We start from the raw sequence: 15,337 nt of genomic DNA on the forward strand, positions 1-15,337 counted from the left end.
GGTCACTCTCACCTTAGCAGCGCCATAGAACTGTGTCTTGTGGCTCTCAACAGGAGTAAACCATCTTCCTCCACCCACCACAATACCCAGAGCATGAGAGGACTTTGCTTCTGTTGTCCCTGGTCTGTCACAGAGTAGAGAGCTAGAATTGGGAAGGCCTTTAAATAGCTGTAATTATTTCAGGGCAAATGAATCACAGCCCAAAGCTGCATAATCAGGACTTTTTGGTGGATGAGGACCATTTTGCTGGTTGTTTTTCAAGTACTTTCAAGCTTTTGAAGTATTTGACATTGCAATTTTATGTCCACTTAATACAATTTTTCCATGAATTGTGTACACGCATACCTGCACAATAGGTGTATGTATGACTAGATAAACTTGATTATGTGAAATCTTGGTCCTTAAGAATTATAACCACAAACTGAATGTATATGGAACTGAAGTGGTCCTTAGTGACGCTCTGAGTTTAGAACTGATCTGTGAGAGATGTTTTCTTTTTTCTGTATTTTCTTTGAGACTTTTTATTTCGGACATTTAATCCTTGGTAACTTTTTCTGCCTGTGGTTTCGTCTTGCCTTTTTGTGGCTGTCTTTGATTATTCGTGTCCTAGTTTTCGTTAGAATTTAAAAATGTATTATTTCTTTTGATTCTGTTGTTCCTTTTTTTTTTTTCAGTGCTAGTTGTCACCAATTCCAAATAATCATAAAGTCACTCTTAATACAGTTCAAGGTGGAACTCAGATGAGCTAACTGTCCAGATTTTTGGTAGTGTGTAGTCAATTTGTGTCCGAAACATAACTTACGAGGGTTCCAAGTGGCTTCTGGAAAGTTATCTCTGGTATGCTGTGTGTTGCTATAGGTTAGAAACTAGACCTTTGCTTCAGAGCATTGTGTGCTCATCTTGTTTTTTAATTAAATGTCAGGATCTCAGTTGTGAAGATCAAAATGACTCCTTCTTTCAAGTTCCGTCAGGAAGGAGGCAGAGCATTTTTGTTTTCTCTCTTGATGAGGTAAGTTTCCCTTTTCATCTAAATAGACTTTTCATCCCTGACTTTGAAGACACAAATAAAAAGCAGAGAATGAAACTATTCAGATGTAGAGGGATTTTTGATCAGGCAGTTGTTGAAATCTCAGCCCATCAAATCCACTTGCTTAAGTATAATCAAGTTTGTGAGTTCATCAGCAGCAAGTCTGTCAGTGGGAATGGGCAAACTCTGGCTTATGCTTCGTGTGTTGTAATCCCCATAGCTCTGGCAAACTTAGAGGTCAAAGAGGAGGATGATTTTGGGGAGGAGGGGACAGCAACTCTCCCACTTCCCTTTAATCCTAAGCATCTGTTGCTATGGAAACCCCAGAGCTTGATGCTGGAGTAACAGGAACCGTCACCCTCGGTCCCGATGCAGCCGTTCTGGACCCCACTGCCAGCTCCCTCGGTGCTGCCTGAGCACATGGCCCTTTTTACCTCCGGGAGCGTGAACGACTGGCCGCGGCTCCCCAGGCCGAGCCGGCGTAGCCGCTGGCCCCGGGCAAGGGCCACTCCAGGGCGGTGAAAAGGGCCGCGGCGGCAGCCGCTGCTCCCGGGGCGAGGTCCCGGCCCCGCTCCCGATCCGGATCCGGCCCGGCCGCCTCCCCGCGGCGCCGGGCCCGCGGTTGTTTATCCCGGGCCAGTGCTGCCGGTAGCCACTTCGGGCGGATTTCCACTGAGGGGCGCTGAAGCACGTTTTAATGCAGCAAAAATGAATTAATACAAAAATAGTAAGAGACACAATTTACCGGATTCTTTTAAAAGCGACGACAACAACCACTTCCAAAAACCCGCAGCACGCTCCCTCCCCACCGCCTCTCCCCAGACGTGGGGAGGGGGGAGAAGGAGAGGAATGGGGTGAATGGCAGGACCGGGCGCTTGCCCTCTCCGGGCGGGAGCCGTGCCCGGGGCCGGCTGGGGCAGGGCTATCGAGAGGTTTCGCCCTCGTTCCCCGTGCCCCTTCCCTGAGGCCGAGCCGCCCGGGCACACCGGCCCCCCGGCCACCCTACAGCTGCCGGTCCCGCCTCCCTCCTCCCCGCCTCGCCTTTCCCTTCCCCACGTCTTTCTCTCTCTCCCGGCTGGCGATCAGGTGTCTGTTGCTATTTTTTTTTTTTTTTTTTTAAAGTTGTTTCCCCGGGAAAGGAAAAAAAAAAAAAGGAAAAAAAAGAAGGTGCCGAAAGGGAGATGATTGTAGAAGAGCCCTCCCCTCCCCTGAAGAGCAACGTGCTTTGAATGAGGCTTCCCAGCCTCTTCCACTCCGTCTCACACACTCTGTCACTCTGCCTTTCGCTTGTGCACACTGTTGGTATGCGACCTCCAAGGCGACTGCTCCGCCACCTCTGCCTGGGGAGCCACTGACAGCCAGCGCCTGAGCCAGCCCCCCTTCTTTTTATTTTTTTTTTCCTCTCTCCCTGCTTTTGCAAACACACACGCACACCCCCAAAGCACATTTAATGCTGATCCACTCAGGCGCCATTATCGGGGGTACGTCTTCGTGGAGTGTTTTGGTTCTTTTTTTTTTTTTCTTCCTCTTGTTTTTTGTTTTTTTTTTTTTTTTTCCTCCTTCCCAACACTGGATGGTGCAGCATTCCCGGGGCCTCTGGTGTTACGGCTCGATTGCGTTTTATTATTTATTTATCAATCTATCTTCTCACCCCCTCACCACTCCCCCCCCCTCTGCTCTTTCGATCCCCCTGCTTCTCCCTGGGTGCCGGTACAAAGGAGCGGAGAACAGGATCCCTCGCTCTCCCTTCCACTGATGTGGGACTGATCCTCACCCGCTTATAGCATGCTGTAGCCAAAAAAGAAGAGAGGAGGGGGAGAGGAAAAAAAAAGAGAGGGAGACAGGGAGAAGCGTCTCTCTTTCCTTCCCTCCCCCTCGTTTCCCGCGGATTGACTTCATGGCTTCACTGTACCAGCGGTTCAGCGGGAAGATCAACACCTCCCGCTCTTTCCCCGTTCCCCCCGAAGCGAGTCACCTCCTGGGCGCCCAGAGCAGCGAGGAAGACGGCGCTGCCGGCAAGACCTCGCGTCCATTGCAACAGGAAAGCAGCCGGCCCCGCTTCCAGTACCAGTCGCGAAGTGACTGCGAGGAGGAGGATGTAAGCGCCGGTGTCCTTCGCGTTGGGTTGGGTTGTGGGTGTCGTCTCCCCGTCCCCCCGGGTGCATGAGTGCCCCTCCTGGCTGGCAGCGATTTCCTGCGGTTTGTCCGCTCTTCCCAGCGGGTCTTTGTGCTCCAATTCTTCTCCCGAAGTACTAGCCGGGGATAGTACAGGACGGAGCCCTCGCTATCCCGCACCTCTCCCCGTCTCCTGGTTTCTTGCGCGGCTCTCCGCTACCGCCGAGCGGGGCTGGAAGCACCGGGTCAGAGAGCTTGGAAACAGCATCTGCGAGCTTCGGCCGTTTCCCTCCAAGCGAGGCGACAAATTCTCCATCCCCCTTTTTATTTTTGTTATTCCGTGTTTTACCCTTCAACACTCCCCCGGGGCAGGCGGCTTCACCTCGTCCCTCCCTTCTCGCTTTCCTTTCAGCCTTCCCCCACCCCGGCAGCGGGGAAACTTTTTAACCCCTGAGCAGCCGTTTCGGGGTCTTTCCTTCTCTTTTTCCTCCCCGGCGCCCACGGGGGAGACCCCGCGGAGAAGGCGCAAACTTCGGCAGCACACCTTCCGCTCCCGCGCTGCCTCGAGAGCTGCGACTTCAGAGGTTGCATCTGCATATCGCCTTAGTAACGAGTGACTTGCCAGGCTGGGGTTCGCTGCTGGGCCCGATGGGGTTAAACTAGCTTGGGTCGATGGTGCTTAGTTCGTTCGGGAGGAGGACGGAAAGAGGGGATTTGTAAAGTGCGGAGTCGAACAAGGGCCAGCGGTAGATGGGACCAGGTGGCTCCCCATCCCTGGGTGGTGTTAGGTTTGCAGAGGGATTTGGGTGTGTTTTGCCTCTCTCGAAGCACACACAAGGGGAAGCAAATGGCTGCAACTGGGGTTAATGTTTTGGGCTGTTAGAAGCAGTTCCTGCCCGGGTGGGACGCGTTAGCTTCGTGGCTGGGTTCAGCTCCGGCTCGGAGAACCCTCCCAGGAACCGCGAGAAAGCGGGGCTGCCCCACTCGGGGTAAGTTCTTTTCGCAGGGCAGTTTCCCCGGGTTCTCTTTTAATTCCCTACCCCTTTTCCCGTCCCTTCGTTAAGACCTTCGCGGTCCGTAGAGCAAGTGCACTTTATTTAGCGATGATGCAAATGGACCTCAACCTCCCCGAGGTGGCTGACACGCCGGCGGCTCCCGGGGACCAGCAGTGTCAGGACCCCAAATTAACTCTTCCCCGTGACCCGCTCACCAGCAACAGTTTTGGCGTTGCCGCTCCTTGGGCCTGCCGGAGGGGACCCGTTCCCGGGCTCGGGCGCCCGCACTCACCCGTGACCGGGGACACAGGGCCCTTCATGGCGCCGTGCTGGCTCTAGGTGTCGCTGTGCGCTAGCGGAGCGCCGCCGCCGGGGCTAGGCTCGGACACGTTTCCCTCATTATTTGACTCTTTTAATTTCGCTTTCCTGTATTTGGAGACGGCAGGTGTCTGGAGCCGCTTCTCTGATCACCAGAAGCTCTGAGCCCGGAAGCGAAGGACTCAGCTTAGCATGTGCGAGTGATTTGTGCTGACAGGCTGCAAAATAATATTAAGAAGAATAATACTGAACTACTAAAAGGAGAGTTGTTGATTTTTTTTCCCTTTCTTTCTTTTCTCCCATCAGGGTTTGTGTATAGGTGGAGAGCATTGTTGGGTGGTGCCGTGTATAGGGGGAAAGGTGCCTGCCTAGGTGTTTCCTGCAATGAAGTACAAAAAATGTGGTTAGAAAAAGAAGGGATTTGGGGTGACTTCTAAACGCACGTGGGTACTTGGTGTGAATTATTTTTAAAGGGGGCAACGTGTCTGAGAAAGTGGAGTGGGCCTGGTCGGGCAGTTCAAGGGTGCTCCCATCTGACATACAGAGGGCAGCCTGCGCTGGGGGTCTCTGGTGGAAGGTCGTTCGGGTCAGAAGGGTAAAGTCGTGGTGAAGCCAGTGGAAATGGCCTTTAAAGCATGAGTCGAAGAAGAAGGGGAAGGAGTCCGGCCTGCGGGGAACAGGGAGGAAGGGGGCTGGCACGGGCCAGAGAGGGGCGGGACCGACGGAACTGTCCGCGGTAGTAAACAAGCCCGTCCAAGGGACTAGAGGAACTGTCCGAAGTGCTGAATCTACTCGTGTGGGCAGATGGGGCTATCCGCTGTGCTGAACCACTCTGTCCCAGTGCTGGACGAGCTTTCCGCGGTGCTGAACTAGCCTGGCCGGGCGCCTAGATGAGCCGGCGGCGGCCTCTTGCCCTTGTCTGTGGGGAGATAGCAGTGGGAAGATGTGGTTTCTCTCCTGAGCCCGGCAGCAGCAGGCCAGATCAAGCAAATGCAGCCCTGGGCATGAAATCTCCAAGGCAAAGGGAAAAACGAGGCAGGCAGCAGGCCAGGGCCATGAGAGAAGTGCAAGGAGTGTGGTCTGTCTGTGCAGGGTGCCAAGAGCATGTGCTGTTGCTTATCATGGGGAAGAGCTTAACAAGATGGCATTGGAAACCACTTTCTAAGGTGGTTAGACTTCTGTTTTGTGTTAGACTTCTGTTTTGTATTTTACACGCATACTATAGTAGGGCATTCACACTGTCTTTCATCCTTCAACATTAATCTAGTAGGAAAATCTAGAGCTTAAACGTTTAGAAACAAAGTTCAGTTGCCTCTCCACACTTGGAATTACCAAAACAAACCTGAGAATGAGAATGTTCTGTTCCTAACTTTGTAATGTGACTAATAATCAGGAGACATTTGAGTTTTTTAATAGGTTACTTAAGATGACTTTCCCTATTGAAATGTGTGCTGCATTCAGTACTATATTTTTTAAGCACCAGTACAGACCTCAATGCAGTACAAAACAGAGGGAAAGACAGGATCTTGCCTTTGAAGGTCACAGTATTGTTAGTAAGCATTTTGCCTACTGAAAGTATTACTGGTGGAAAATTACTAGATGAAACCTCTATGAAGTCAAAGAGGAAGCAGTAACTTTGTAATAAACAAAATTTAAAACAAAGACAATTGTGATTTAGTATGATAACTACTCACTTTGCTTTACAGCTACCATCAAGATGGACTTGAGAACATTGGTTTTGTAACATGAAAGCATAGCAAAGCAGAAGTCACAACATTCTTAGCATTTTAATGAGGTTTTACACTGTTTCAAATCATGGTAGGTATATGAGAAGGTATATATAGTAGACCTAACTTGTGAACAAAACCTGGGTTTGATATTGCAAATTTTTCATGTTAATTATTAGCCTGATGAGAAAATCATGTTATTTATGGGAGGAGTAATGAGGAAACTAGGTCCTGTATAAATGACCCCAGAAAACCATTTCCCAATTGACTTTGTAGCAGTACTGATACTGGAGTTAATTATTACAACAGTTGTAAACAAAGTTCTGATGACATTTTTGCTTTGTTATAGGATTACCTTTTCACTAAATTAACGTAGATATGAGGAAATATCTATGAAGACTCTTAGTAAAATCTAGTGTGGTGGTACAGCAGATTATGAAGAATTTTAGTAACATAGTTCTTCTTTTTAGATAGATGAAGTTAATGCTTTTCATATTGTACTGTGGAAGGGTTTTTCTCCAAGATGTTGACTTGAGATTTTTTTTTTTTCCCCATAAAATAGTGCTTCTTAATTCTTTCCAAGCTTTTTCTTCTTTGGCATCACAGTGATTAATGAGTTTAATTTTTGCAGGCAACTGCCAGGAGGTGCTGAGTAAGAGGTATTGTGCTGATTGTGTTTAACCCCGCTCCTTTTAATTACTGGGATGATAACAATGCATTAATCAGGTGCATAAGAAATTTAGCACTTTTCTTTAACACAGATATTGATCTGTTTTATAAGACACTGACTATAAAACAATGATCACAGAACTCCTTTTTAAATTAAATTTTATATGTGTTGAAACTATTGAACCCTGCACTGAAACATCATAAAACTTTTCTATATAAAGAGCCATATGCTGCATTCTTACAGGTTCATTACTTAGCCAAAAGTCCTATTGGCTTTAATAGGAGACTTAAGCATATAAAAATGTCCAGACCTAAAGTTCAAAAGCTTTAATTACTGTGAATATTCTTTCCATAACTGAATTCTGAATATTTCCTACTTTCCTGCATTTGCTTAAAACTGCATTTGGCAGTATATTATACTGTGCTAGTTTTACAATTGGTTATTCAGACTGATTTACATTTTGAGAAGCTTTTCATTCAGATATAAATAGTGATAATTTTGAAATGCTTCAGAAGAACTGTGTTTCCTGCTTGAATAAATTAAGTATTAAGTATATCAAATATTATTTGTTAATGGAGTGAGTCTGAGAAAGCAAGAATCAAAGCCATTAGTGTAAAAAATTGTAATTTGATATGTCAGACTTGCTGTTGCATGTAATTGAAAGTGTTAATTTTCAGTTCATTATTTGTCTAATGGGAAGAGGTATTGCCTCCTAGAAATGTGTGTCAAGGACAGTGTTTCAGAAGGGTTGAAGCCTGAGCTGCAGACAACAGGCGTTTCAGGAGTAGTGTGATCTTTTTCCAAACAGATGAGTGGTTGGATTGTGTAGAAGAGTTTGTAGGACTGCAGGACTCATAATATTACTGTAAGATACAGTAATTTGAATTGTAACCAGAAGTCTATGTACAGATCTGAACTGCTGTGCTTATTGACAGAAACTACTGTTTAAGTCTGAATCGCCTCTTCTGTCTCTTCTTGGTGAATTCTTGGATGCTGAACTCAGTTATCCTATGGCCATTAAGATATAGAGAGCTGGGACCAGTTCTTTCTGTGGAAAAAGTTAGGCTCTACTGACATTCTGCAAGATCACCTTTTGAAATTAATAAAAATTACAGCTTACTTCCTTCAAAAGAAATAATTTTAAACCTTCTATTAAACATGGGTTTTATTTGCATGGAAGCCTATCACATATGTGGTGATTACTGAATAATGGACACTGATCTGGAGGTGATATATTTTTTATACTCTGCTTTATAGCTATATTTAGAATTAAACCACCTTATGATATTTGCTGCCAGTTTAAAATTGGGCTCTGTTTCTGCAATCTTTACCAACCATGATGATGATGCACTAAAAAAAATCTGCCAGAGAGATAGTATTTTGAAGTATTCAGGAATAACCATGTGAAGAGGCTGAATCATGTCTCCAGTAGTAGTGAACTGTGCAATAAGTTTGGATACCTTGTATAGAGTACTCAGCTTATGTTATTTCTCTTGAGTTAGTAGCTAGTAGCTCAAGTGCAGAAGACACTGAGCCCAGGGTCAGAGCAACTTGAGTTGGTTTCCAAGGGGCTTTCAAAGACATAGGGGATGGGAAAAAACCCCTACGAGTGTGTGCTGCTCTACATTCCTCTTTATACCTTTTTACAGAAAAGGCCAGAAAGAAAACAGTTCCTAGGGTGTCCATCATAGCTTTGAAAATGCTCTTTGGGAGTCAGAAGATTTTGCCTCTTGAAATAAATCTCTTTACATTAATTTGGGCTAATATATTTATGCTTGTGATGGTCCAGCAAAATATCCCGTTAAAGTTCATTAACTGCAAGTTGTTATTACTGGGATTTTTGCCTGATGTGCTGGGCAGTTCCCAGCTCCTTGCCATGATGTACGTGCATTTCCATCCTGTGACCAAGGGGTGTCAGCGTGTCTTGATTACACTACTCCTATAGAGCTCTTGGCATTTCACTGCTTTTATAGTAAAGCACCAACCAACCACCTGTTTACGTACTCATACCTACACGAGGGTTATATTCATTATTGCTTTCTCTAGGTTTGATTGATTTGTTGGCAGTTTTTTTTTAACTCTCTTTTTCATCATCAGGGAGAAGTATTTGTTTTCAAAGCTTATAAAAAAAATGGTTCAACAACAGTTTTAAATGGTCCCATATTCAAGCATGGGGAAAGGAGAGGAGAAACTAATCTTTCTTCTAAGGGAATGTTTTTTCTTTTTTCTTACAGGGGAAAATAAAAACCCCAGTCTTTTCCCAAAAGCCTCTTGCATTCATTCTGGGTTGTGATACAGCATAAATTTTTCAATAATACGCATAGATAATTTAGCTTGGTAAATTCAGGGGTTTTGAAAATAAATTTGTGGTCAAATCCAGAAATATGTATTGGAATCTATTTCCTAGTTAGGAGCATCAATACGCATTTTGGATCAGGTTCTTACTCACTTATGTGCCTTTGGAAATGTTGTCTGTGTTCATTAAATTGCGGGTGTTTGATAAAGATGAGATTCAGTGTGGGTGAATTAACTGAGTTAAAAAATATTTTGAGGCTGTGATTTAGTTTATATGAAGAGACCTACTGTGTCTTTACTGCCAGTATGTAAGTAAAAATGAGAACAAGACATGGACATTGGGCACACATATGTTTTGCAGGACAGAACAGTGTAGAAGGAAACAGGGAGAAAGTGTAGTGGTACAGTCCAGTAAGATGTTTTGAAGGGTGAGTGGGCCGTGGATTTTTTGTAGTGGAAACACAAGCCCTTAACAACTTTTCCACATGTAGAATGTTTGAGAACCTTAATTTCCCACATTCAACTGGAGTTTTAGTTACTTCTCAGCTTTTAAGCACTTTAATTTAGAGATCTTTCATACTTTGTTTTGTTAAAATAGCACTTAGAAGGCTTCCCAGAGATTACAGCAAATATTAATACAGTTTTTAAGCTTCAGGGAACTTGTAATGTGGAGCCAGGAAGAGAGGAAGAGAGGTGTCTGATACTCATCCTCATTGCAAGCGGCAAGTTTAAGCAAAGCTAATGGAGTGTGTGAGATAATGTGGAAAAGGTCAATATTGTGAATCTCTGCTGATGAAATTTTATCAGATTTCCATTGAGAATATTTTTGATTGCTTATCACTTGCATAGTGTAAATTATTTTCCTCCAAACAAAGTGCTTATTAGGAGAGCTCTTTTGTTACATAGTCTTCCACAAGTGGCTGTCTCTGCGCCTTTTAAAACTGCATTTATTTTCTTCATTTTGCAGGTGGAAAATCAGAGGCTGAGTTGACACATTGTCTCATAGACAGTGCATCTCAGCTCCATGGTAGTGCTGGATTGCTATGGCTCAGCCGTGTGAACTACCGCAACTCCTGGTTCTGGGCCACAGGGACTTTAAGACTAAAAATTATTCCAGTTATCACCAAGGATATTCTTACAGGTGCAAAACTAATTGTGAAGTACAGCACATTTAAGTCTTCGCTGTATCTAGCACTCATCAGTGACAGTTTTCATGTGACATTTCAAATGTCTGATATTTTCTTCTAGCTGTTTAAGGGTTTGGAGCTTGCCTTGAGAGAAGGGAGATTTAAAGCATCTAAAAGGAAAGATAGGAGTATAGTAATACTTTCATTATGTAATATTTCTGGTGTGTCACTGTGTTTCTTTTTCTTTTCTGTATTTGTCAGTAGCATCTGCTCTAGTATTTCAAGTAGATTTCACTCGAGGCGGACCTCAAAAGCAAATGCAAATTTCTCCCCAGGCTTGCTATCTTGGATGTAGAGAGCTACATGAAATGGAAAAGCAGCAGTGGGAAATGCCTGATAACCTCAGCTCTAGTTATACCCCAGTCATTAATTTTGAAGTGTTTATGACAAAAGTATGTATGTGTTCCTTATTTTCCATTAAAATGAGCTTCAGCTCTCTAAAAGAAAGTAGCTGTGGTATTTTGGTCAGAGGAGAAATGAAACCCACGGAGGCTGAGCAATTACAGATGTTACTGCAGTCTCCAAGCTGTAGATCTGAAGACGCTTGATGAGCAGAGCCAGCTGCAATTTACACAGGATCCCTGTGCCTGCTGCTTTCCTCCCATTCTGGCAGAGGCAGAGCGAGAATAATGTCCACCATCTGGGCAGCAGCAGGAGACTTGGTACTGCCTGTTGTCCTTTCTCAAGGGTATAAGCAGTGGTTTGCAGAGCCCGGGCGTATAGAGTTTGTGTCTGTGAAGATGAACTCAAGTGTTCTGCAGAGTCTCTTGCTAAGGTGGACTAAAGACGACTTGTATTTATTTGGCCAGCCTTTAGCAAAAGGAAAAGTGTGAACTGCTGGCAGTAGCAAACCAGCCATTTATGCTTGAGCCAGGGTCATAGAAAAGCAATCTGGTGGCAGCTGCTGCTGCTGCTGGCAGATAAGGGTGTTTTGGGAGGTGGCTCTGGGAGGGATGGCTCTTCCCATTTGCTCCCAAGGCCTCCCAGTACCTGAAGAGCAATAGAGGCTGCAAGCACAACTCAGTTCTTCCTCTCTTCGTTTCCCCAGCCCTACCTCATGGGAGAAAACCAGTTTTGTTTGCACTGCCAGGAAGCCATGAGTCAGTTCTTCCCTGCTATCTAACAGGTGGCTACTGGCAACCTTATCTCTCTCCGCCCTGGCGCCTGAAGATGAATCTCCCAGCAAAAGCCTCAGATGGCTCCTCTCCAGCCGCTTCACAGTGACATGCCCTCTGGCATTACAAAATGCAAGTTTCAGCTGCTGCCTGTCTCACCTGCCTGCCCTCCTCTCGGGACAGGCAGGTTAGGTTATCTTGTGTTCCAGAGGAGCACAAGGAGCCTCGAGCAGAGAGGAAAGAGGATGTTGGGATCTGCTTTAAATAGTGTTTGACCTCTTGCATAAGAGATTGATTGTCTCAAGATAAGTTTATTGCATACACAGCTCTGAGATATGCACAGATTGCTCATGGGATTATGTTTCATGTGACTGTAGAATCCTATCTTTATTTGTTTGTCATTTATTGCTAAATCTCTCATCATGTTTCTGCATAATCTATATGAAATATGGTTTATCTTTGATTTTGTTTTTCTCATTTCTTTTAGGTCCCAAAAAGGAAAAGTAATATTTACAAGGCCAAACATCTATTACATTGTTGACAGGAAAGCTGTAGAAATCAACAACCATGTTGCCATAAAGACATAAACAGTTTATAGTGAACCAAAGATTTCCACTTCTACTATTCTTCCTGCTAGACATACTGAATGTAAGCACTTGATACGGTTCTTCTATCTGTTCTAGATTAAGCTTCTTTTAATTAGTTTTTTATTTTTATTTTTTATTTGGGTGTTTGTAATCCCAGATACAAGAAGAGGCACCTGGAGAAAATGCTGAAGGTATTTAGTGCTCTACAATGGTGTCTCTAATAAAGTGTGTGCTGTTGAACCAGCTTTTTTGTTCTATTGTGAACTGCAGCGCAAGCACCACTTGTCAAAACGTGTACAGTGATTCATGGCAAACAAGAATAATTAATAAAGAGTGATGTACCCAAGGTTTAGGATCACAGTAACCCCATCTATTGTACCCGCCTTATTTATACTCTCTATGTTTGAGTTTGGTGTGCTTGGAAGAGGCTTCTTCAAGGAGTGGGTAACTCTCACAGATTCCTGGGCACACTTCTATACTTTCTGTTTGAGGTGGCATGGATCTGTGGTAGAGCATTGGAATGACCATTAGGGAAGTCTTGCCCTTCCTGTGTCTGCCACTGAACTGCTGCATGACCTTCAGATAATTTATCCCTGTGAGGCTAGACCTGCGTTTTTGGACACCATAAGGGAATCAGGGCTGTGACTTCAGTTGTGGCTTCACTGTGGTAGTGCAGAATTAAATAATTTCTGCTTTTGGCCCAAAGCTTTTGGCTAAAAAGAACCCATAGAAACATGAGATTATTAATAATTAGCAGTGTGGTCATTAATTCTGACAGTGGCAACATTCATGGGAGCATTGCAAATAATCAAAACAGGCCTGATTGTGCTTGTTTATGGTGGGCTAAAGGTCTCTCTCATTACGATGTTTCACAGGCAATGCCAGGAGCCAATAATCACTATAATGCACATTTTTTCTTTTAGCTAAGAAAAGCTAATAAGCATCTGTACTTTTGAAAATGTCAGATTGAGCCAAAGTGCATGCAATTAGATAAGGATAATGTAGCAGATGATAAGAAGATATATGACACTGGATGAGCAGTTATCAGACTGTTGTGCTTTGGCTGCTAAAGTGCTACATGTTGTCGGAAAGAAAGTGGTTGTTGGTTGAGGGAAAACATACCACAAGTTGTCAGAGATGGAAATGTGAGCTAATGCGGTAAAGTGACAAGGTTAGTCCTGGGGGAGTTTAAACATACATGTCAGGCTCTTGATAGATGGAAGGGTTGTTTGGGTTAAAAGTCATGTACTTGGGAAAGTAGGAAAGGCCACTGAGAAAGAACAAAGGAAGCAAATGTGGAAAGGGAGACGGGCAGAATGGAGTCATTTGTGGTTGCTGTCTTTAAGGTTTATTTTTTTCCTGTTTTCGAAGACTCTATGTCTTGTATATGTGCTGGCTGGGCTATTCTGGCTGCATTAGCGTGTTAAAACCTTTTTGAGCCAACTTTTTAGCCCAAAAGGAGATACAGCCTTGATGCACTGATTGAGAGGCTGGGTGTGAATTTTCAAGTAGTGTCCTCTGTTTAATTTGCCACTGGGGGAAAGAATGAGGCAGACTCCAAAAGCAAGAGAAAATGGCAAGAGGATGAGACAAGGGACAGTGAAGGGAAAGAAAAAGGGAAAGCTGTGATGCACAGAACTGGAAGCCAGCTCTGATACTGGAAGCCAAGAAATTTTGCTTATAAAATATTTCGTGCTCTAGGGCAAAATATTTCTTGTGGCTGAGACAGAATATTCCACGTTTGCTGTTTCCCCCTACTTAGCCTACTTAGCTCTGGGCAGGAGGAAGAGGACTTCTTGTCTTGTATGTTTTCCTGAAATGTCTTTCCCACCCTTATCCCACCTCTGAAGTGTTCTGATGTCCCCAGAGGGGAGAGGTTGGAAGTAATTTCTCCCATATTTTGGTTGTATGATAATTTTACCAGTGTATTTTCTCTTTAGAATGCTTCAAGTATTTCATATCTTTATAAAATACCTGACCAAAAAGCTGGTTTTGTACAGCTCTCATCCTCTACTCTTCTGTAATGTTTTTAAGAAGATATTCTATAAATACTTAGTTAGTGATCAATTATATAGTATTATAGCTGCAATCTCAGGAAAAAAAATATTATCTTTATGAAATGTTTGCATTGTGGGTAACAAATTCAAGGTATATTTTGGCACTTGCAAAACATTGTCCCATTCCATTTCCATTTACACCACAATATATCCCTTTTTGGTGTAACTTCAACCTAGATTAACAGTGTTTGTATTACAGGGTTTTACAGAAGCATGTGGTTTTATGCATGTGTTTGAAGAGATCTCAAGGAGAATCTTACATCATCAGGCCTTCACTTACAAATGGGAGCTGAGAGTTTCCCATGCTATCACTTGCATTCCTACATTGTGTGACATGATTGCAGTTATGTGGCTTTTCAGGCTGAGTCTTCATCTTTCCTGACCCTTCACCATTATACATGGCTGCTCAGCTAGGAGAGATGTAGCTGAAAAGCATATTTTCTCTACCTCTTTCTTCTTGCATTCAAGTCATTCTAGGAGACTCTTGTCCAGGTCTTCCAATCTGGATTTGCAAGAATGGAGTTCATGGCGTGGGCTTGGATCAGGTTTCTGGTAAGAAAGCTTTCAGAAGGCATCACTCAAATATTCACTGTGAGCATTTAAGCTCAGTGTGGATTGATATTCTGTTCCTATGAATGTTCAGGGAAGGTCACTTAGCACACTCCCAGGATGCAAATTCGGAACATGTGTAAACATGGCCAAAAGTATTTACTTTTGTGGGGTATTTTTTTTGCTTTTGTTTTTACAGTTCGGTCAGCAAATTTTATGCTCCTCAATAAGCTGTTCTTTTCCAGGCTTTGGGCAAGCTTCATATTAGAGGAGAGGAAGAAGAGAGAAATCATCTGTCTTGTCTCATACTGGGTCATGAGGGAATACTCTCTGTCACAGATACAAGGATGCTCATAGCAACTGCATAGCTCTATAGTGGCTTTCTGTTTGGATGAGCTAGAAAGAAGTGCCTCATGGCACTAGAGAGAGAAGGTGAAGGTTAAGAGCAAGGTTAAAGCCAGTTTAATCCCAGACTAAATATGCATGTGAAATCCCTCAAATTACAACCATGTTCCTTCACTGTTTCTTCCTGTCTGTGCTAATCTGAAGTTCTTTTGGAAGTGGGCTTTTTGCAGACAGCACAATGCTGTTGGGCTGGAAAGATACATGAGAATGCCATAGTCAGCTTTTTAACTGTGCAATTTAGTATAAAACGTAGGGAGCAGCAGTGTGAATCAGAGGATTGAATTTGCTCA

The 15,337-nt window shown here is 44.0% G+C and overlaps 1 protein-coding gene across 3 annotated transcripts in view; it reads left to right on the forward strand.

Annotated features, from left to right (window-relative positions):
• Positions 1 to 15,337, forward strand: part of DPP6 (dipeptidyl peptidase like 6) — a 560,201-nt gene that overhangs the window by 142,428 nt on the left and 402,436 nt on the right. The window contains exon 1 of one of the 3 annotated variants that reach the window (XM_030488690.2): positions 2,539 to 3,125. The exons of the other annotated variants lie outside the window; for them this stretch is intronic. Within the exon in view, the coding sequence (XP_030344550.1) occupies positions 2,925 to 3,125 (201 nt within the window). The 5' untranslated portion in view covers positions 2,539 to 2,924. Of the gene's footprint in view, positions 1 to 2,538; positions 3,126 to 15,337 lie in introns of those variants that run through there. 3 annotated transcript variants of the gene reach the window in all.

This window comes from Strigops habroptila, chromosome 1, assembly GCF_004027225.2.
Source record: "Strigops habroptila isolate Jane chromosome 1, bStrHab1.2.pri, whole genome shotgun sequence".
In the NCBI taxonomy this organism is placed as follows: Eukaryota; Metazoa; Chordata; class Aves; order Psittaciformes; family Psittacidae; genus Strigops; species Strigops habroptila.